Consider the following 24,550-nt stretch of genomic DNA (forward strand, 5'->3'; position numbering starts at 1 on the left):
CGTTTCTCAAGTATACTTGCATAAATCTTGCCAGGAACTCTCAGTAGGGAAATACGTCTGTAATTTTCACATTGTTTTATTTTCTCTTTTTATATATGGGTACTATGAGAGCTCTACTCCAATCATCGGGAATTCGTCTCTCTGTCCAGGCTTTCTGAACTATGCAGTGCAGCCACTGTAAGACTTTTATTTCACCATACTTCAGCATTTCTGGTCGAATATCATCTACTCCTGCTGCCTTTCCATATTTCAAGCCTTTGATGGCTTTTTTCTACTTCAAGTATAGATATGTATTCCTGACTGTATGCCTGTTGAGTGTTTTTTACTACTGCTATCACCACTTGTTTCATTTAGCAATTTTTCGAAGTAATTACTCCATACTTCAAGGATATCTTTTTCTCCAGTTTTCATATCACCTTTATCATCTCTAACTCCTTTTACAGCACTCTTTCCTCCATTTCTAAGCTTCTTCAACAATTGGACATTAAGTCAGAAGCCCTGGTTGGTTCTCTACATTCCTTTAAAGGCTATATGGAGGTCTCCTCTCAGTAATATAGCTTTGACCCTTAAGCACTCCCAATATATTTATATGTAATTTTATTGTAGTTGGCAAGAATGTTTCAGATTCATATCCATAATGGTGCATTAACTTCAAGGATCAACATGTGTATATTCAAAGAATGAAGCTCAATTATAAAAATAATAAAACATTTACTGCAAACATATAATTATGCACAATTAAAGGGATAAATATGGTGTTATGGAGGTATTATGCTTAATGGACGCACCATGCTGCAAGTGCTGGAAAAAAAAGGAACTGTGATTGGTGATCAATATTGCAAATGAAGTTCTTCAACATCATGTTTGATTGTTCCATGGTGCTATTAGTAAAGAATTCATTTTTAAGGATTACAGTGCCACACCACATCATACACGAGCAGTGAAGATACCTCTGAAGACCGAGTATATTAATTGATTTGAGTGACCAGCATGCTCCCCAGATCTTAACCTCTCAGGACATGTTTGGGACACAATAGGGAGATGCATTGCTGCTCAGAATTCCCCTCCAGAAAACAAACAAGGCCTTATCCTTTCTCTGAAGGAGGACTGGGTATACCTCAAGAACTCCTGAATCACTTGGCGCTAAACATGGTACAATGTTGTGAGAGCTGCATCACAGTTCGGGGTGGACATATTCCATACTGAAATGTTTCTTCACATAGTTTTCTGTAAGCACTGTACGTTAATTCCTTAAACTACGTCCTTAGGAAATTCATAACTTTTGCCAAAAACACATTGCAATTTAATTTGCACGAAATTTATAACACTCGGCCAGCCTGGCTGGCCGAGTGGTTAGCGTATCCGCTCTCCAGCCAAAAGGCTGCAGGTTCGAATCCAGCTGTGGGCATGGATGTTTGTGATTCTCTGTGGAAATATTAGTGGTCAGCAGTAGATAGCGTTGGTGTAGTTGCAGCCAGTTGGTGGATTGTGAGTGGTGGAGACAGAGTTGTAGAGTAGGTAGGCGCCCACCCTTGATGATTCTTTGGACTCCCTGGAGGTGACAAATAATAATAATAATAATAATAATAATTTTTTGTGTAATATAATTTATTAGTATGCTGGCCAGCATACTATGTTCACATTTGGATGTAGTCATAAATATTGTTTCATGTACAGGTAAGAATGTAGTTCGTCCTTAGCTTTTGGACACCAGTGTATATGCAAAAACATAATATATATATACTTTTTGATTATCTTATCATTTAACAAAAACATATTTCTCATCAATGAAATTTTCACTCAAATATATAACCCTGTAAAAAACGAACATAATAAATAATTACGATTATGTGAGATTTTTGCGTATGCATATATTGCACAAAAGAATTGTCCAAAATCTTATAATCTTAAGATGACTTCTTTGAATTTTTTTTACATAGGTATTTCTTTTGCTGAGTGAAGTCTGAGAAATATGATAAATACTTGAAAAGTTAGTCATCAAGTCAAATCGATACCATTTAGCAGGGTGAAGTGCCTTTATAGATATTAGGACTCATTTAATTCTGGAAATGACAGTGTTTTGACCTTTATTTTTGCCTTCAAGCCATCTGACTAAGTTAATGTTATTTGTGAAATCATTTTTCATAAAATAACGTTTTTAATGTAGGATTCAAGTTGACACTTGTCAGTATTTTGATTTAACTTGGCTGATGTTTTTTGTTCATAATTACCCCTTTCTGAAACACCAGTTGCATTACCTTAGACCTGAGGACCGTGTTATTTTTGATAATTTTTTAAAATTTATTCGTATGGAGTTTCTCCCCCATTCCTATTGGGGCGAGTTGAGCTCCCTCATGGGGGGGATTAAGTATTTATGGCTGTAGATCCGTGTGTGTGTTCACGGGACCAGTTTGCCTGCTTGCGGGATGAAAAGCGCCAGATAAACTGGCAGAAAAAAACCTGCTCTCCACGCCCAAGACCAGCTAACTTGGCTATGGCTGAGGAAGATCCTCAAATTCCTCACGTCTTCGACGGGAATCGAACCTGGGACACTCCTTCCCCAGTCATATGGTTGCGAAGCACACAGCCACTAGGCTAACCTCGTGGACATTTTTGATAATGAACAGAATGATAAATAATGAACAAAAAAGTTGTGTGTGTGTGTGATTCCACACTGCTTATATTGTTCATCATTTTTGTTAAGTTATAACCGGGAAACGAAGCTGGAAAAGAAGTGAGTTATTTGTTTCTCAGAATTTTAATTAATTCTAAGTTGTTTTTCTTTTTATTAAAAGTGGTTAATTTTCTTACATTTTGCTTTATGACATTTTCATTTCTTTCTAAATTGCTCTGAGTACAATAATCTTACTCTTCTTGGACTTCCCTGTGTCAATGCTCTAATAATCTCTAGGTGGCAAGTGAATGTGATATATGTTTTTATAGTGCTAAGCTGTATCACTTGTATAGCCAGTTTCCTTCCTTAGAATGAAGTTTATTTAAAAATTAACATTGGATGCATGTTTTAAAAAAAAAAAAATCTGGAAACATTTCACTTGAGATACATCATGTTCTCTGGGCTCCAGAGCTGACCTGTTAATGTTTGTGATGGTATATTACTATTTTCACTTTTCAGCCAGCCAATGTTCATATGCTCATGACACCTCCTGTTTCTTGTAATTTCAAAATTTTCTGCTTTTTGGTATGTTATATCCATCATATTCAGCTGCTTTTATTAACACACCCCTTAAAAGTGTCTTGAAGAATACAGAATATTTTTCACTCTTGAAGTTATCCTGTAAGAAACAAGAAAAAAAAAAAAGAATTAAAAACAGAAGTAATGAAAAATTAGTAGTAAGACAGAAACGAAAATACTCATCACTGTGCCTTTGAAATGTACAAAAAATTTTATTTTTCAATAAAAACGCACGTGATATTTTTTAAGAAGTTGATTACTTTGAAATAATCGCCGGTTGAATATCACTCCATTAAATTAACTAACTGATCAGATTAGAGCATATAAGTTATCTGTGATGCAGGACTTTTCGCCTGTGTGCACAATACAAAAACTTTTATTAAAGCAGACTTTGCTGTTAAATTTAAACTATTATAGTATTTAAATCATGTAAAATAATAAGTAAGGTTTTTTTTTTTAATTTTTTTTTTTTTTAGAACCATCCCTTTATCAAACGCTCTGAAGCTGAACAAGTGGACTTTGCTGGTTGGGTATGTCAGACGATGGGCCTTGATCCCTCTACCCCTACCAAGGTGACACCTGATGGCCAAGTGTAAATTAATATCAAGAATTACATTTCATTCCAGTCTCAGGAGTCACAGCAGTCTGTCAGCAAGAAAAGTCGTGTTGCTGACTGAAAAGAGGTCATTTGACTTCTGTCCATGTTTGATGCTTGTTGTCTGTTGTCTTTGTTATTCTTGCCTTTTCCAGGTTTGAGATGACATTTGTGAGCGATAATAGAAAGAAATGTGTAAGTATACAAGTGATTAGGGCTGTAAGCAGCACAAAGGAAAAAAAAAACTGCACACATACACACATACAGAGAGTGAGATATTGCAATTTACAATTCACTTAGCTTTTTTTTAAAACTGTAAGGGCTTTCCATGAAAAGTACAACAAAAAAAAAGGCATGTATAGTAGTGAAATCATATATAGGTGTGACACGTGATAAATATACATTTTTGGAATTTTTTTATTTACATGTTGTAAGAGGTTTGTCATAACAGTTAAGAGCTTATATACTAATATTTAGTTAAAATGGGTTGTGACATCCTAAGTGCTTTAAAATAGTGGGCATCTTTAGATGAAAGCTGAAAAACAGCACCAGATCTGCCTTGCATATTTTGGATGGTAATATGTATTAAGGAAAGAAAAGTTCAGTAGTATTTTGGCTTCATTCATCTCATTCTAAATTATTTTTGTGGCTGTATTTGCACATGTGTGGCACTTTTAATGCTATTTCTACATTCCTTCATTTTTCACAGCTGACCAAAAAAAGGTGATATCTTGAAGGAAGAGGACAAAGAACAGAAGACCATGTGGTATTCTTAAACGTGAAAGGCTACTGTTAGTATTAAAAAAAAATCTCATGGCTTTATGTTCTTTATAAAGTTTCCATGCAGAAAGTGCTTCATTGAGTTATATTCATCTACTTTTGTTTGTTATAAGAATTTTTTTTGGGGTGGGGTGATAGGATTCTGTTTTATTTTTAACTTTTTACAAAACCTGAATCCAAAAAATTGAACAGCAAAATATTCATTCATGCAGTTTGCACTTTATTTCTTTGCAAAGATATTTGCTTACAATATGAAATTGATCATTTCATTCAAAAAACAAACACACATCAGTAGAACACAACTAGTTGATAAGTAGAATTCAACTTTTAACATCTAAGGCATCAATAATAAAAATAATTTTTCTCCAGGAAACTTGGAGGTGGGTTAGGGGACAGAAATGTAAATTATACTTGGTGTTATGCCTGCCTGTAAAATAGTCATAACCATTTAACATTTTTATTTTTTCTTTTCAGTTATTTCAAATCCAAAGCAGTGAATTTATTCTAATATCACAGTTGATTTTTGAGCTACAGAAATATTTTATCATGAAACTGATAATTGAATATAAACAGGATCATATATAGAGATCATTTAGGAAGAATGAAAATTAATTGAGAGCTGTATTTATTTAATATTCCAAAATGATCCTTAAATGATGCATTTTGTTAGCACGTGAAATGGTATAATAAAATTGTTGCTTATTTTAAACTTAAGCAGGTCACAAAACAGAGTTAGTGTGAAGATGTCAAAAAAGTGATCAGTTGTTTGAACTCAAATTACTTTTTTTATAGGAGGAAGAATAATATTCCTTTAGATTGATTCTGTATTGCAAATTAGGGTGGGGAATAGGAACTAGGATCTTGTGAAATTATGCATTTGAATGTAAATATTGATTTGTTTTTCCTTTTCTTGAATATTTTAGACATTGATTTTTGTATACTGTATTTATTAAATGTTTCAGTAACATTAATTATTGTATATGATTTTAACTTTTAGCTTGCAGAAGCAAAGTAATCCAAGTATATTCATCTAAAAACAGTCAAGGAATATATTCTTTTTTTTTTTTCACATATTTTATCGGTATTGCAGTTTGATGCATTTATAACTGACGCTATATACTTCTGAATGTAAGGATCTTTTAACTATGTAAACTCTCAAAGCACTTGCAAAGCATTGCTTGCTCCATTTAATAAGGATTTAAAGTTGGTTTACTTTACTTGCTATGTAAAAGACAGTATATTCCAATTTAATGTATGATTTATTTTCAAAAGCATCAGAGAATTGTACATATGTTTTACCACTTGATATTATGGATCTAAATCATATGAATTTTTAACAAATTTAAGCTGCAGATCAGTCACCTGAACTTATGCTAATTCATGAAGCTTTTTTTCAATATATACTTCTGAAAGAAACTGATTTATTTCAGTTTGATAACATGTTTCCACATATTGTGGAAATTAGAGTTGCTATATTTAAAATTAAATTTTAAATATAGAGTAGCTGATTAACATGTTAATAAATTTTAATGGTTTTGAATGAAGATTTGTTTGCTTTTGCATATTTCCAGTATCTTTAGTTTCTAGTCAGTTTAGTGATAGTGTTCTCTATCAGCTTAGTCACTTTTTACTTAGTCTAATTTTGTGATAGCAGACAAATTTTTGCAGGAACTTTTTTTTTTATATAATGTTATGTTTTTGTAATTAAATTTATGCATGCAAAGGATTCATTTGAAAGTGATAAACAATATATAGACTACTCTGGGTATTAAATCTTTTGCCAAAATTGTTGTCATTCTTTTATAGTAATTTAAAAAATTTTAAAGTAATATCTAGATAAAGTCAGTATTTCACACACACATAAAAGGTAGGTCCTTTTATCAGTAAGAATATTTGTGATCAGAAAGTATAATATAAGCATCTAACTTTTTACTAAAAAATATGAAGTTAGCCATTTTGAATTTGAAATTACTGTAAACAAAATAAATATTTAAATCAAAGTTCACTGCATTACAATACAACTGTAATTAAAATACGACGTTTTTTTTTATTATTATTATTATTTTCTTTAACTATATTTTATTTAGTAGAAGGATGATCATTTTTCTAGTGTAGAAGCAAAGTACTTTAATCTTTGCACCAGTGAGCCAAGCTAAATGCCATTAGTTATTGAAGGTTGTATAAAGCTGATCTGCTGAACTGGTGTGAGCAAGAGAAAAATGTTGGTATAAGTTGAATAACTTTCAAACTAACTATTATGAATACATATAGAGTAACAATGATTTGCATGCATCTGAATATAATAATGTCTTGCATATTTATGACTTTAGCTGTTTCATACTTGAAGCAGTCAGATTTTGCATTTGTATTCCATTAATGTGTGACCTACTTTGTTCTTTGAAAATGTCCTGGTAATGTTGAACTCATACTTTTCTAGCTCATGTCTGGTTTATTTTTTGATAATCTTCATTGAATAAATTTTGCATATACATTTTTTTTCATAGAATTTCTAGATGCTTTAATGTTATTGCCAATTATTTGAAACTTCCTGTGATTTATGCATTCATTTTATTTGAAGCAGTGATGTTAAATTTCATATCAGGTTGTAAGTAATATTACTTACAAATATCAGTCTTAAACTGGATGTCTGTATATTTTGGGTCTTCCAGTATTACAAACATGTAGGATTTTGGTGCTGCACATTTTCAGTTATATTTTAATTTATTTGTTAAAATTTATGTTAAATTATTAACACCCTGACTATTTTGAATTTCAGATTAGCCAGTTGGTGGTGATGTGTGTATGTATAACCAAGAAAATTTCTGAAAATAATTTTTACAGATATTTGAAAGTTCAATGTGATTCTTATTATTAGTTATGTAAAAATTCATATTACTCTTCAGATGCAGTTTCAGCATTCCAGTATTATAATTGTTATTGCTTATTATCACTTTCTGAAATTGTAAATTATTATTTAAAAAACAATTAATGCATATGCTTTAAAATTTGGCATAGACAAAATATCACCTGTACAGTTTTAATTTTAAATGAAATGACTTTTAAACTTAATTCCTATTTTGACTTATTCAGTGATGAAGGAAAAACATTTTTTTTCCCTACCTTCATTAGTGACTAAACTGTAACTCCTACTTTAGATATCTGTGAAATAATAGTATTTAAGCAAATAGTAAATCAAATTTCTTAGGAGAATAAAAATAATCTTTGTATCAGTTCATTCTTTCCTGCATTTAAAGAACAGTTATTATTTAATGCTTAAGAGTTTTAATTGAAATAATAGCATGGTATAGAGGAAAGTGTCATTAATTTCATGAATCTCAGGATCTTAAGACCAGCACTGTGGAAGAGTATTTTATATTAACAAATGCTTGCAATTTGCATAGAGTTCAAAATTTTTTTAGAAAGCTTAGAGACAGCCATATCTTTCATTTAGAAGAACAAAATATTAACACTGGTACTAAATCCCAAGAAATGATAAAGAAAAATGATTATTTGGTGAAACTTGAAAATTAACTACCGTTTAATCATTAAATAATCTTCAGTTTTCAATAATTTGTAATTAAGCTGTATTTAATCTGATTTTTTTTTAGTTAATTACATTAGTATTTAAAGAACAGTTACATTTAAATGTTTATTTTATTTTTTTGTCACCAATGCATGCAATGCCACTCATTTGGATGCCATAGTTATATGATAGATATTCATTTATTTGATCATGTAAGTTTGCAGAATTGCACAAAAATAAAAAAATAATAAAAATAAAAAATAATTTTTCAGAAAGTTACATTGTGCTTTTGTATGATAATTTGCTGCCTATCTCCCACCTAAAGGAGTGCTATGTAGTAAGTATGGCTTATTTTTTATTTTTTTTAGTTTGACTCTAACATGAATATTTGGAAGTCAAGTATTTCTTTTCATGATTTCTTTTACAAAATATTTAGTATAAATATTGCACAAAGTTGAAAACACTATAGACAGCTACTTCAGAATGTGCTGTTCCTTGAACAGCATAGACTACTGCTGAATAGGAATAATGTATTCATCAATGTTTTGGTCTTAATTATAAATTAATTTTATAATCTTAGTTTAAGGAGAGTGTTGAAAGTAGTGGCACTTAGCTTTCAATCATATCATTGTTATGTTGAGTAACTGGGACTTAATATTTACTGAATCATGAATACTTTATTTATTATCATGCAGAAGAACTGTTTACATAACAAGTTTCATATGAAACATATTTCATTTTATTTATTGGTATTTATTTGCAAGACCACAAAACTGCTCATGGTAGTACTGTACTACTATAAAGTGATTATTTCAGTTGCCATTACATATTTTTATTTGCATCAATTTTTGCCCATTGTATAAAATACTACTGACAGCCAGTATATATTACACAGAAATAAAAATGCATGCCTAAGGAGGAGGGGGGGGGGACATCCTAAAGGATGATTTTTTTTAGGCAACATGTCCTAACTTAAAAGGTAGAACATGTATTTCTCTTCTGTTATAACTGCAGTTAAATTTTCTTCATTAACCATGTCATTATTGTTTACTGATTCTTGTTAGCTCAGAGCACTAATTATTTAGTGAACATTTCTTCAAAGTGTGTTCTTGTACATACATGCAAATACACACAAAAAAAAAAAAAAAAAGAAAGAAAATTGTCTTAAAAAAAAAGTTTACAGTGAATTTGTAATTTGAGAAATTAATGATTATTCATTTTGAATTTAAGAGTCCTGTTGCACTTCTAGAAAACCTTGGATTAATTCTTGTAAGAAAACAAAATTTAGTTTATTAACAAAATTAGATTTTAAAATGAGAATGATTTAATTTTTTTAAAGTCAAAGTTTTAATAAGTGATCAATTTTTGATACTAAAGAACAGTAAGAAACTAGTTGAATACATTAAGAAATATACAGCTTGTATTTTGATATAATTACTTAGATTTACACTGCCATTACTCATAGCATTATGAAGCAGTTTTTGTTTGATTGATCTGTGACACAAATCAGATTAACCATTTTGGTGCTGAAGTGCCTTGCATAATACTCAGTTAAACTTTGAGTTCACTCAGGAGAATCTTTTGTCAAATTACACATTCAGAATATGGATTGGAAAGAGCTTTTAAGATTATCATAAGATTTAGTGTTATTTTACCTAGACTAAATAAACAAAGAAATATGTATATTTTGGGACATTATTTAGTTTTGTGAAATTGAAAATATAGCATAGAATCGTGTTGGTGCTTGGCAGGCAGACTTTATTTTTTCCTTTCCTCAAAGGATGTGGAAAAAGTATCAAACACGGGTAAATGTTTTATCATAATAAATTTGTTGTTTATTACATTTTTGTAGTCAGTGTTTTTAACGATAAAAATCTTTTGAATGGTGTTAGCATAAAATCTGAATAATATAAATATAGAAAATGTGCAGCATCATATTATTTTTAAGAAAGCATAGTTTCCTTAACTATGCCAGAGAAAGATGATGACTGAGAAAAATCTTAAAATGAAGCCTAGACTTTGCAACTGAATTTATTTGAAAAATTCCTTAATTCACTGTGTGATACATACAATGTATAAATGACTACTAATTTTATTTTTATACATGTAAAACAAAATTTCAGTTTTTCTGTATTTCTTTTTCTCAGACTTCAGTTTTTTCTCAGATGTTTCTTCTCAGTATATGAGAAGACTTGTATGTATGTAAAGTGTTATGTATTTATCAAACTTGCTGTATTTTTTAATAGTGGTGAAGGATATATTCTTTGGAATTTATGCGATTTTTGATGTTCTGTAACTGAATTGTAGATTTGGCAGCCAAATCCAGACTATTCAAAAATTAAATGTCTTCTTACTGTTTTAAAGCAGTTTATATCTTTGTTAAATGGCTGTGATATAAGAGTAATATTTGTGCAAGTTAAATGTGATGACATTAGCACTTTTAATCAAATGAATGTTAACAGAAAGAGACACTGTTTCCTTCCCCTTTCTTTTATGTGAGTTATATAATACAAATATTATTCTAGAATTTGTTTTCCTATAAAATCATTATATCATACAACATATTGATTTGAATCAATCCTAATATACTGTTAATGAGGATAATATTTATCTAAATATTATCCTCATTTAATTTTGTGTAAGAACATACTTTCCATACACTCTAAACAAACAGAATTATTTTTTTTTCTTTTTGATTTTTTGCATGCTAACAATCGATATGACAGTTGTATGTACACTGCAACCAAGAAATTAAAAATTTTTCTTATAAATTTTATTGAAGAATTCCATGCACTGAATCATGACATGGTCATTTTTTTTAGTAATGTTAAATGCAGTTAATAAAACTGCTATGCATTTATTCATAAATGGACGATAGCTATTTTCACGCATAGCTTAGTTGGCTTACTTTTTTATCTGTATTCTTTTAGGGCATCTGCTGACTTATTTGCTAGGTGCTTTCTGTATATTTCTTTTGCAGGACTGCATCTTTAACTTCTTGTGTTGTACATCAGAATGTATATCATTCTTATTTTGCTATCTTTGCAAACAACCCCTAGCTGAAGATCAATGTTTTATTCAGGGTTTGCCACTGAGACTCCAAGTTTTGTTCTTGTTTTCGAACTGTTTCATTCTTTCTTCAATCATGTTTGTATAGTTGAGTCTAGTTTTCCTGTAAAAGCTGCTCAACTTTAATTCTTTTTAAAACTTTTTTTCATCCTTTTGTTTTCAATGTAATATTCAGTTTTATCCTACTTAGAGCCTCCATAGCTCACTCGGTAATAGACAAAGCCCTTTGGTCGGAAAGACCTGGGTTTGATTCCCGTCAGCAACGTGAGGAACCTTTATCTGGTCTCTTTCGACTAAAGGTGAGTTAGCCAGTCTCATATGAGGGTAGAGGGTTTTTTCATCCGGAAACTTGGGTTTTTCGTCCCTCAGAACAGACAGACTGGCCCCATGAACACACACTTCTACAGACATAAGACACTTCTGGAATAAGGAGTAACCAACTTATTCCATAGGGATTTCGGTTTCGAATGCCTAGTAAATCAGGATCCTACTTAAAACTAAGTAATGGTCACTTCTAATTTCAAATGCTCTGTACACTCTTGTATCCTGAACCATCTTGAAGATATTACTGTCAACATTAACATAGTCAATGAGGCTTTTATTTCTTGTCTTCTTTCCAAGTGAACCTGTGCACATCTTATTGGAACATGGTATTAGTAATGACTAGCCCATGTCCTGAGCAGATACTTAGCATTATTAGCCTTACGCTTTTTTAATTAACTTTACCCTTTTAAATTTTACAGTAGTTGCATTGCATAATTCAGAAGGACTGATTCACAAGTTTGAATTCCAAATGACTGGAGCAGAGTGCATCTCATAGTACCCATTTAAAAAAAAAAGTAAATGAGAATTACTGATTTCCTAAGAGTTCCAGCTAAGATTTATACAAGCATACTTGAGGCCACAAAAATTATGAAAGAGAAACTCGGAGAAGAAGTGTAATCAATATTCATAATTTTTGGAAAGAAGGAATGTGCTAGCGACTTAATTGCACCTTTGGTGCACCTGTTTAACATGAGTTTTACAACTGGGAAAGTCCCAAAGGAGTGGAAAATAGGAAAAATTGTTCCACTTCATGAAAGTGAAGGGGGATAAGACTGAGGCTACAAATTATAGATAGGCAGTCTGTGTATCTGGAGGTAAGGTGTTAGATAGGTTGGTGAGGACTAGAATTCAGATTTGGGTTCATTGGCTTCTATATATAAAAGTAACCTAGTTGTGAAGGTACTTCACACACAAACTTTGCTACACTTGGATAAAGGATTGAACAAGAATATTATTTCTTGGAAAGTTTCCAAGAAATATAATTGATGGGGGAATTGTGTTTTAGCAATCTGCTTATTTACTGCTACACATGGTTACATATTCCCTGGATGGTAGTCTACTTGGATTTTTTGAAGATTTTTCATGGATGGGATTGGATAAGAGACTCCTGACATTGTATGGGTAATTGGCTATGCAGATAGGCATTATTGGGTTGTGTATGGGAGAGTGGTATCCCAAAAGAGAAAGGTCACTAGTGGAGAGCTGCAGGGTCTGTCTTGGGATTGTTATTGTTTAACCTGTATGTTTAATAATATTGGGACAAGCTTAACTGGAGATATGCAGATGTTTGCTGATGATGCAAAGTTGAGAAGAACTAGGAGGAGCAGAGCAGATGTAGCCTTGCAGGAGGATTTCAGTAGATACTCTAATCCAGAGTATTTTAGTAATAAAATGTGACACCTTTTCGCTACTTGTGTATGAAAATATGACTTCTTCAACGTTGGTATCACTTCTTGGTCTAGCTCCCACTGATGAAACCTCAATAAAGGTCGAAACTGATCTTAGCTATGTAGATGACCCTTCCCATAAGGGTCATCTACATAGCTGACCTATGTAGATGACCCTTGTAGATGACTCAGTGGTGTTCAACCTTTTTTACTATGTGAGCTACTTTTCTATACTAAGTTATTCGGCGATCTACTCTCTTATATAGATCACGTTCCCCCAACCTGATATATGATTATGCACAACTATGCAGTTAAATGCACTCACTCACCTCACTCACCCCAGCCTTAAAAACTTTATTTGTGTATTTAAAAATTTATTTATCACTTTTAATTATTTTAATACAACAAATAAAACAAATATATTGGAATAAAATATTTATTTCTCTATTTTGGAAAACCAAAGTTAGAAAAAATAACAGATTGATTACAAACTCACAAGTTATAGGAAATGCTGGTTGATTAAAAAAAAAAAAAAAAAAGTTAATATGAAATTTGGCATTGTTTGGACCTCGCAATATTTTCATAGTCAGATTGATATGAAGAAGTGGCCAATCACAGACAATCATCCAAATGATCATTTGTAATTTGGTTTCTTAATTTATTTATTTTTTGATGTTCATATTTGAAAAAGCAGATTCTGACAAGTATGTCGATCCGAAACACGACAGAATTTTTCGTGCAATATCAGTTAATATTGGAAATTTTTCATGTGTATACTTCCAAATGACTTCATTGTTTATTGATTTTAAATGTAAACTATTCTGAATGTTTATTATCTCAAGTTCTACTTCAGCTTGGTTTATATCAAACTGCCCACTAATTTTATTTGAAATTTCTGTGATGTTCAAGTTTTCTTGAAATGGATTATTGATAAAAGATACAATCATTTCAGTTTTATTAAAATCTTTAAATCTTGAATTTATTTCTTCCTCAACTAATTCTATTTCACGAATAAATTCTTTTAAATCACAGTGAAGTATTTCTTGATTTTGTTCCAAAAATTTTAATAAATATGGGAAATGTCTAAATTCGCAGTCAGTCATTTATATTTTTCTTTAATAAAAGTAAGTATTGTTGGAAAGTTTTTATTGAACTTAACATGTCAATTAAATTTTTATCTCTACCTTGTAACTCTAAATTTAAATTGCTTAATTTTGTACAGAAATCTACTAAAAATGATAAGTGTAACAACCATCTTTTATCACTCAATTGTGGATAAATATCTCGTTTTTCATGAAGAAAATTTTTATATCGTTAATTAATACAAGAAATCTTTCTAAAAATTGACTTCTGCTGAGCTAGCGAACATTATTGTACAATAGAAGTTCCCTATCATCATCTGCCTGTAATTTAAATAACCGCCGTTGCAAGGCTTTTCCTCGAACAGAATTTACAATTTTAAATGTAATATCCAAAACATCTTTTGTGTTAATCTTTTACTACATAGTACTTGTTGGTGGATAATATAGTGGTACATTAAAATATCTGGATATTTGTCTTAGTTTTTACATAATGAAATGAAGCCTGATTTATTACCTATCATTGCAGGAGAACCATCAGTAGTAATAGACACAAGTTTAAAAAGCAGAAGTTTGTGTTGTTTCACAAATTCATCAAATGCCGAAAAAATGTCTTCTTCCCTAGTCCTTCCCAATAATGGTACAATTTTCAAAAGTTCTTCTTTACTTGAATAATCTTGAAATACCATGCGAATAAATACCATTAACTGAGCAGTATCAGTGAAGTTGTTTGATTCATCAAATTGTAATGAAAACACTGGTGAATGTCTGACATTAACTGAGTATTCAGATCGGCACTTAAAATTTCAACTCTTCTCATAATCGTTGTTCTGGAAAGTTGTAAATCTTTAATATTCAAAATGATTTCATTTTTATTTTTAAAATTAGAAAATAAAGATTCTGCTGCTGCGAGAAACGATTATTTTATTAACTCTCTATCGGTAAAAGGCTTTTTTTTTTTGCTTTTGCTAATAAATGACACACTTTCAAAGATACAATAGTGGCTGATATTGGTTTATTTATTATATTTGAAATCATATTTTGTTGTCCAGAAAGTCCTGCCTTTAAATTTATAATTTTTAATTCACATATTTCAGAATTTTTGGGAAAATCTTCATCATATTTTGCATGTAGCTATTGAAAATGTCTCTCAATATTACCTTTTTTTTGGAATTGCTACAGATGAATTACAAATCAAACAACAACACTTTCCATTTATCATTGTAAAGAAATGATCCATTTCCCATTCCTTGTGAAAATTATACGTCTTTGATTTCTTTGATACACTCATGATTATCCTCAAATTAAAAAAAAAATAACTTTTAAATATTTTATTAAAATAAAAAATGTTTATAACTTATCAATTGGCGAACAAAAGAATGGTAAATCCAACGATAAATTTAAAGCAACTGAAACTCATCTGAAATTCATTCTGATAGTGGGAAGTGTGTGATGTAGTTACGATTATAAACGAAACGCATACGATGAATTTTGCTTATAATTGTATTCACTCGGCTCGCTGTTTGACTTCCACTGATCCAAATTAATTAATTTACCCGAACTTATAAGAAAATTACTGATTTGACAATTTTAACGAAAAATAAATAAACAATAGCAATACACTTAAAGAGAATTAAAAAATAATACAAAATAATGATAAATAAAATATTATGTATTCCTCCTTACAAATTTAATTAAAATTTGTAAGGAGGAATAAACAAGAGATCAACCAAAAATCGCTCCACTGTCGATCACGATCGATGGGTTGAACACCACTGCCATAAGGCATAGCATTATACATGTCCATAAGGATACGTGCTTTACATGTGCAAACTTTGTTTGCTTACACTTAAATAAAGGATTAAACCAAGGCTATAATTCCTTGGCATCTTTAATTTATAGTAGATTATGTGAGTGGACAAATGAGTGGAGCTATCAGTTTAATGTTAAGTGCAAGATCTTGAAATTTGGTAGGCAAGGTTGGGATGTAGCATACATTTAATGGAGAAATCCTGGAGGTGGAAGAGATCTGGGAGATGGATAGAGATTTGAAGTTTAGGGACCGCATTGCAGAAATTGTAAGAACATCATAATGAATCAATGATGAGGATTACCTTGAAATGCAAAAGCAAAGATGTTATGGTTCCCTTGTATAAGGCCTTGATCAATGGACTATATGCATAGATTTTGCCGTCTGGTTTTCAAGGGGATGAGGATATATTAGAGAGGATCCAGAGAAGGCTCAGGAAGTTGATTTCAGTTCTGTGGAATATGAAGAGGGAATGCAAAGAGCCTTGTGAATAGGAGTACAGGAGGATATGATTGAGACATACAAGTTGGTGAGAGGCTGTTACCAGATTAATGTGGAAATTTTTCATCGAGTAGAGATGGCCCTTTTTTGGCCGTTCTTGGAGCTGTATAAGCTGCTTCTGCTTTGCTTACTCCATGTAGTGCCTATATACACTTATCCACACTTGTGTATTGTTTCTTATAGATGTCAATTTGCCTTTCATAAAATATAGGAATTAATAATTATTGCAGTTATATCATTTACATTGCCATTTCCTTCTGAAAATGCCAGTATTGAGTGATAATCAAACACATAAGTTTGCACACTTGTTTTTAACTCTTAAGTGACTGTTGGGGAAAGTTTTCCCTGCTTGGTTACAATGTATATTATGCTTGATAAGAAATTCCTATCTATCCTATCCTTCTCACATATCCCTTAGGATGGATTGAGTCTCTCTCTCTCCCATCCCCCCACAATGAGAGGATTGTGCCAAATTAATGCAGCTGGCTCGTCACTCCTTTGTTGCATCCCCTGGGGGCAAGTATTCATTACTGTAGACTGTGTGTGTTTGCAGTTCCAGTTTGCCTGTTCTGGGGGACGAAAAAACCCCTACCTCTGTATGAAACCGGCTAACTCACCTTTAGTTGAAAGAGACCAGATAAAGGTTCCTCATGTCTTGGACAGGAATCGAACCCAGGTCTTTCCAACCAAAGGGCTTAGTCTATACCAACTGAGCTACAGAGGTTTGATAAGAATTTCTGATAAGAAATTGTTCTTGTTATTTAATCCTATGCCCAAGTGCAAGCATAAGTATGAAATAATTTTATGACCTAACCTACTTGTATATAGAAACTGTTGACTTCCCATTAAGTTTCTTAGTATCCCATAATGCAAAAATGTTATGGAACGATTGCCACCCAGACCAGTTTTGACCTTTGAGTTCTCATCAGTGGTACCTTGACCCAAAAATATGCCAAGTTTAAATATTTTCACACTTATACATGGGTATAGGATTAAAACAGTATAATTTCTTGTCAAGTATAATGTAATGAAGCATCTTATTTCTCACTCCTATTTTTATATGCATTGTTTTGCATTTTTGCCAGCTTTGATGTTGTTAGAAGAGAAGTTTCTCATGACAGCAAACATGCTGCAAAGAGTAGTAGTTTTAACAGTTTATTCAAGAAAGAAATTTCTTTGGTAAGTCATTAGAGAATATGAAGCAGAATTTTAGTTTTTTATTTCATGAATGTTACTGTAATACGAGGTAAAAAGATTAGTAATATAACTGTCATGCTTTCCAAAGTTTGCTTTGATACCAGTACAACCTCTAAAGGCAATTCAAGGTCATGGTGATTGCAACTAACTTGCAAATGGCATTTAATGTTTTTTTTTTTTTTTCAATTTATTTATTTATTTTTTTTTATGTGAAAGCATCCCTTGTCAGTTACATCTGTAAGAAGGTGGTTTTCTCTCCTGTTTCAATGCTATAGTTCATGGTAATCAGGTAGCTGTTATTTCACAAATTCTGAAACATTTTGCAAATTCTAAACATGACTGCTAAATTTAAAAACCGGTTTTTTTAAATGATCAGTTGCGTAGACAAACATATAATGAAATTTTATTATTAGGAAAAGAAAGAAAAATTTTGCCCTCATTTAAATTGAATTACTTATTTTGAGTACTGTGCAGGACATTTACCAAGAAGGCCAGAAAATCAAAAGTGTATCAGCTATATAACAGCAATGAATTGAGTGAATAATTTTAATTTTGGTAGAATAACAACCAGTCACATTAATTCTTAAAACGTTGGTGAAGCCCCTCATCAAAAAGAAAATAAGAAATGGCTACCTGTCAAATTACAAGTGTTAAAATTGATTATTTTTAATATAAGATTTTAAATTTTGACAAAAGTGGTTCTAAAATGACTTCAAGAACTGAAACTCAAGCCTGTGGAAATGAAGTTTGTATCTGTTGCACTGGCCAACTCGAAGAACTTTTTTTAAGCTTTTCTTTGACCATTTCCTAGGGTAATTGATCTTTGACATGAGCAAGTAGAATTTTTAATCCCACATCTCAAGAACTGGTCAAAAGCGACTAGAACCATGCTATTTAAGAAAAAAAATACATTGTGTTGTGGTTAGGAACCACACGATGGTGAAAGTCGTCTGTCACACTCTTTTCACGAAATGCTCTTTAATATCATAGTGTGATAGTGTGGGCCAGCTAACTGATTGGCTAATGGTGATACTAAAAGTAAGGACTAAAAATGACCTTGTCTACTCCTTTTGGGGTTAGTTGGTATAGGAAGAAAATATGTTTGATTTTAGTTGTTTGTTGACCATCGAGGAGCTTTTAAAAGGTGTTCATCAGAACTGAAACTTAAGGAGCCTGTTGGAGGAGGAGGAGGCTACATACCCAGTGAAATTGCAATGGTACATAAAATATGTAGCTATCTGATTATCTAGATTTTTAAATATTCTACAAAATATAGTATATCTCCATAGTATTAATGAAGAAAAGACCAATCCCCTGGAAATTTCTGAATTTTGAAAGTAATGCTTACCATTACAAAACATCCAAAAAAACTTGTTTAACTTTCGTTAAAGATACCAAGAAATTTTATACTAGGTTTTAATCCTTTCCCCAAGTAAGCAAAACAGTTTTGCATGTGAAATATATTCACGTCTGAGCTACTTATATATAGAGACTAATGACTTCATATCACTTGCCTTAGTATGTATCCCATAATGCAAAGCACATCCCTTTCAGGCATGTATAATGCAATACATAATGGGAAAGGCCACTGCCCAGACTATTTTGCTTCATGTCTATGAGGGTGGTCTGAAAAGTTCTTGGCTTAACAATGAAAAAACTAATTTATAATTTAAAAATTTTTATTTTTCAACATAATCTCCCTTAAGACTAATACATTTATTCCAGCTATACTCCAGCACCATTATCCCTTCCCTGTAGTTGTTCTCAATAAAATCTGCAAAATACCCTTCTACGGCTGCAATCACCTCTTGATTCAAAGAAAAACGCTGACCAGTGAGGAAGAGTTTTAGTTTTGGGAAGAGATAGAAATCAGAGGGAGCCAAATCTGGGGAATAGGGTGGATGTTCCAACAGTTCATAGCACAGATCCCTTAATTTTCCCATTGCCAAAACACCTTTGTGGCCAGGTGCACTGTCCTGATGAAAGATGATTTTTTCTTCTGCAAACTGGATCTTTCCTCATGAATTTTTTCATCTAGTCTGGTTAAAAGATGAGAATAATATTCCCTGGTTATTGTTTTATCCTTTTCAAGATAATAAACAAAATGCCTTTAGCATTCCAAAACAGCGATGCTATGACCTTCCCTGCTGATGGAACTGACTTTGTCTTCTTTAGTGCTGAACAACTGGCTTTTGTCCACTGTTTTGACTGCTGTTTGGATTTTAGTGTGATGGTGAATACAAGCTTCATCTGTAGTAACAAATCGATGCACAAAATCAGTTTTTATTCTTGTTAAAACGCTCCAAGCATTTCAGATATTTTCCTGCAAGTGCATTTTTTATTTACTGTGAGCAAGTTCAGCACCTATCTTGTGCAAAGCTTTTTCATTTGCAATTCTTCATGCAAAATATATCCTACACGTTCTTTTGAAATGCCTATAGTCTCAGCAATTTCACGCACTTTGATTTGCTGTCATCCAATACCATATCATTCATTTGATCAATGATTTCTGGTGGTATTACACTTTTTGAACGTTCTCCACATGGATCATCTTCAAGGCTGGTATGGCCATGTTTCTTAATTGTCAAAAATGAAGGAGAAGAGTGCCCATAAACTTTTATGAACTTCAAATGAATTTCTTTTGGTGTTAAATCTTCTTTTACAAAGAATTTTATAACCGCATGATACTCGATTTTATCCATTTCAAGGGATACAGACAACACTTTTGTTCAGACAGCTGTATAAAACAAACTTCTTGATAGAATGATTTGTAATTTCACATGAATGCTTATGACAGATGTACCAACTTAGAAAAAAAAATCTTGTCAATAGTGTTGCCATCTATAATTGAGGCCAAGAACTTTTCAGACCACCCTTGTATATTTTACAAGGGTATGTGGATGGACATTTAGAAAATTAGTGGAGTTGAGGTGGTCTGTGTCCAGCTTGTGGATATGCCAGAAAAAGATAATTTGGGGCTTGCATATTTCAGCTACCATGGAAACCCTTGTGAGCCTTGGTTCTGAATGTTTTTGTGTGGATTCTTATTCCAGTTGATAATTGGAACTCTGCTCATGAGAGAGAGATCCAAATTGCAGTTACACCAACTATATATCTTTACAATTCCTTTCAAGGATGGCACCTGGGCTTTTGGTGGATCTGCCATTGCTCACAGAGAATTATATAGATTTCCATGCTTTGACCTTTTGCTCAATATTTCCATGCCATATTTTGTAACGTTCATCTGCATTTACTGCTTTACAAACTGAAAACCACACCTTTTTCTCTGTGAATCTTCATCTGCAATCCAGTTATCCTAATAGTGTCAAAATGTACACCTCGAATTGGCTTCCTTATCCCAACACCACTCACACTTGCAATACCTAAATTCCTAATAATAATTATTATTATTACTCGAGTTCAAAGACTTATCGAGGGTGGGCACCTACTCGCAACTCTCCATCTCCACCATTAGTATCTTTACAGACAATCGCAAACATCCATACCCAAAGAGGTTTGAAACTGCAGCCTTTTGGCTGGCAATACTTATAACATAAGCTAATATATAAAATTGCTTTCCCAATCTCTTTTTAACTAGTTCTTTCTGATACTCCATAGCGATTATCACTCCTTTCTTTAACTTAGATCACGGTGCTCATGTTGGGATAAGTCTCCCTCTCACAGAATGCCCTTCCTCTAACCACTCCCAACCTCATCCTTGGATGCTACAAAGATACCAATACATAATTTATAGCACTAATATTCTTTTCCATTGATTGACTATTGCTTCATAGATATGTACGTAGATGACCAACGTAAATTGCCTTCCACCATTTCTGAGCACCGACTTGTAGTTTTTGACAAAGACATCGGAATATGAAACAACTTGGACAGTAGTCTTGTGTTCTTGATATCTTGCCAAATGTACACAAACGTGCCCTAGAGCTAACATGTGTCTATCTTTTTTTGGAATAAGATAACTTAATTCCAAAGAATAAGATAATTTGTCTCCAATTATGAAGAAAATCATCAATAGTGAACTTTTACACTACGTAGAGGTATACCACTTAATCATCGACCTCCAGAATGGATTTCATCATTCAAGGTTCAGGAATGGCAATTGAGGAAGTGCTGTCACTCAGCATTTCCATATCAAGACTTACTAAACAAATTGCCATCCTCTAATTGGGTAGCCAGGCTTTCTGGTCGTTTGCTTCGGATCATGGTAGATGGTTTCTGCTCTTCGAGTTTCACCACAAATGCAAGAGTGACCTCTACTTGTTTGACAAATCATGCAGCTTAGATATTCATCAGTGGAGTAATGACAATCTGGTTAAATGCACACTACCATCACCAGAAAGATAATCTCTGTTTGGACTAACAATTATCTCCAATCTCTCAGCATTTAGAAAGTGAGCATTTTTTTTTCCTCCACTAACTACACAGCTGCTGTTTTGTGCGACTGAAAACACTCAGAACCTTCTTTTCCTCTTCCAGTTATATCCATCTAGCTTTGTCCTCTGGAACATGAAGTACAAATAATACTATCTCTAAATCGTATAAAATGTCGATAAACTATTAATCCACACCTGCACCCTATACATGGCGTGAATAACTGATGTGCTTATGTTATTCGACCTCTCGTTTATGGGATCCATATAAAAATATTTCTTTAAATCACAGTACCTTGTAGGAAATATTTTAAGTCTTAGTCTATTCATTATAATTTCATCCTTCTGTTTTGTATGCAGGACGGTTCGTTCAAGGTTACTTTTCTTATAATAAAAAAAAATTCACATAACACCTTTTTATTCCCATATAGTGAGTAGGCGAGGCTGTTTTAGTCCTATCTTTTGGAGACTGAGTGGGGAATTCAATCTGCACTGGTAGCCAATCAGATAGCTGTCCTAAGGCTATCACTAAGCGGCACACAATGAAGAGACGGCTCGACAAGTGCCGCCATCTTGTGGTCCCTAACCCCAATGCACTTTTTAATGTTTGAAAATAGTGTGGGTTCTACGGTCAATTTTATTGAGTTTATGGGATGAAAAACCCGAGTTTCCAGAGGGAAAAAATCTACTTGCCAGTGTCAGAGATAGACTAATTTGGGAGCTGGTCAAGAAAAGGTTTAGAAATCTTCCGCTCATCTGCGACTAGAATCGAACTGGTGACCCTCTTTCTTGACGTGGCTTGGTGCTGTTGAGTGTAAACACCACTTCCACTGAGCTACACAGGCTCTTTATTATATTCTAACATCTATAAAAATTATTAGTATTATATGATATCTTGTAGCTGTGGAAGTGGTGTTTGCACATAGCAATAAACTGCCCGAAGATACTTAAGTTCAAGTCTAGTTGAATAGAGTAACTTTCTTTACTACACGGTTCCCGAGTTAGTCGATTTCTGGAACAGGTAAGCGGTTTTTTCTCCTGGAAACTCAAGAAAATCGACTACAACCCACACCATGAGATGACAACACTTGTTGAGCCATCTCTTCACTGTCGATTGCTTAAATTAGTGATACCCTTGGGACAGCTAACTGTGACTGGCTGCCAGTGGAGATTGAACTACCTGAAGTTCAATTATTCAGTCTCCAAAAGCTAGAAACGGCCTCACTTACTCTCTCTACAGGAATAAAAGGCAGTAGCTGATTTTTTGATATGAAAATCTTATTGGAATTTCTCTATAGCCTCCTTATTTGTTACTTCTGAGATAGCTGGTCTAAATGATTTAAAAACTACCTCTGGTGAAGAGTAGCAGAACAACTATCGTCATCTTATTCAGACGAAATGTAATAACCAAACAGTTTATTTATTACATCCAGTATTTTATTGCGAGAAATTGAAATATTCATTGGCTTCTTTGATCTCTGAAACTCTCCTTTCAGACAATCAGTCCAATGGCCAAGAATACCACCAGAACAATAGGTGAGTAATTTAAGGCATATAGGTCTTCCTGCATTGCTTTTGTTCATTCTCATTTATTGAAGAGTGCTTGCGTCCACGTGTTCACAATGGCAGTTTAATTTTGATAAAACAATTCGATATAAACTAAATCCGCTAATACCTTGTATTTCCTATAAGGAATTGGTGAGGTTGTTTAGCCTCATCAAGCTATCTTTACTGATAGCCAATCAGAAATAGCTGCCCCAAGACTCGCTAATTATAAATGGCATCTAATGAAGAGAGTCAGAGAAGGTGGAAATTAATAAGTAAATTGATTTTGTCAGAGGCTTGTTTAGCTCAGTGGAGGTGTCGCGAGGCCGCACAAAGACAAAGTCTAGTCGCCGGCTGGAGGAACTTTTTCTAAGTCTTTCTTCAACTGGTTCCTGGGTTTTTTCATCCCGTAAATTCGAGAAAATCGACCATGGAACCCACATTATTTCTGACAGTAACATGTCTCCTCCGTAGCGCAATTGGAAGAACAATGGTACATTGCGCCCTTCGATTGGAATTGACCTACGTTCGATTCTCATCGTGACAGGAGGAATCTTTATCTGGACAATTTCAATCGAAGGTGAGTTAGCCGATCTCATACAGAGGTAGCAGGGTTTTTTCTCCCAGAAACTCAGGTTTTTCATCCCGCATACAGACAAAAAATACTAGTGATGTGCATAAATGGCGTTGATTCGTAGTAGAAGTGTGATGTAGTGGTTGAGACAGCTGTAGGTATCCTCCCGCAATGAGTCTTCGGACTCCTTGGAGGTGTCAGGAATAATAGTAATATCCTACTACAGTTAGGTACGAAGAGATGGCAGCACTTGTTTGCTCATCTCTTCATCAGTGCACCTATAATTGTGATAGACATGGGCCAGCTCTCTCTGACAGGCTACTGGTGGAGATTGATCTGCCCACTCAGTTTCCAAAAAGCTAGATAGGATTTAAAAGGCCTCGCCTACTCCCTCTAAGGGAATAAAAAGGCATTAACTTATTTTATTTTTTACTGATTTTGTTATATCACCTACATTGTTAATTTCTTTAACCATTCGTTGCTTCTGTTCTTTGGGCATATATATTAAACATAGACTATATTAGCACTAATTGCTAGACACACAGTATGCCCGTTAAGTTGTGAGATTGCTTTTATACAGG

The 24,550-nt window shown here is 32.9% G+C and overlaps 1 protein-coding gene across 1 annotated transcript in view; it reads left to right on the forward strand.

Annotated features, from left to right (window-relative positions):
* Positions 1-10,618, forward strand: part of Dsor1 (mitogen-activated protein kinase kinase 1) — a 155,113-nt gene extending 144,495 nt beyond the window's left edge. Inside the window, exon 11 of the mRNA XM_090413991.1 lies at positions 3,670-10,618. Coding sequence (XP_090270117.1) covers positions 3,670-3,789 — 120 coding nt within the window. The 3' untranslated portion in view covers positions 3,790-10,618. The remainder of the gene's footprint in view (positions 1-3,669) is intronic.
* Positions 10,619-24,550: the final 13,932 nt, after the last annotated feature.

The sequence above is a fragment of the Typopeltis vanoorti genome, chromosome 24 (assembly GCF_054136105.1).
Source record: "Typopeltis vanoorti isolate ZY-2024b chromosome 24, IOZ_Tvanoo_1.0, whole genome shotgun sequence".
In the NCBI taxonomy this organism is placed as follows: Eukaryota; Metazoa; Arthropoda; class Arachnida; order Uropygi; family Thelyphonidae; genus Typopeltis; species Typopeltis vanoorti.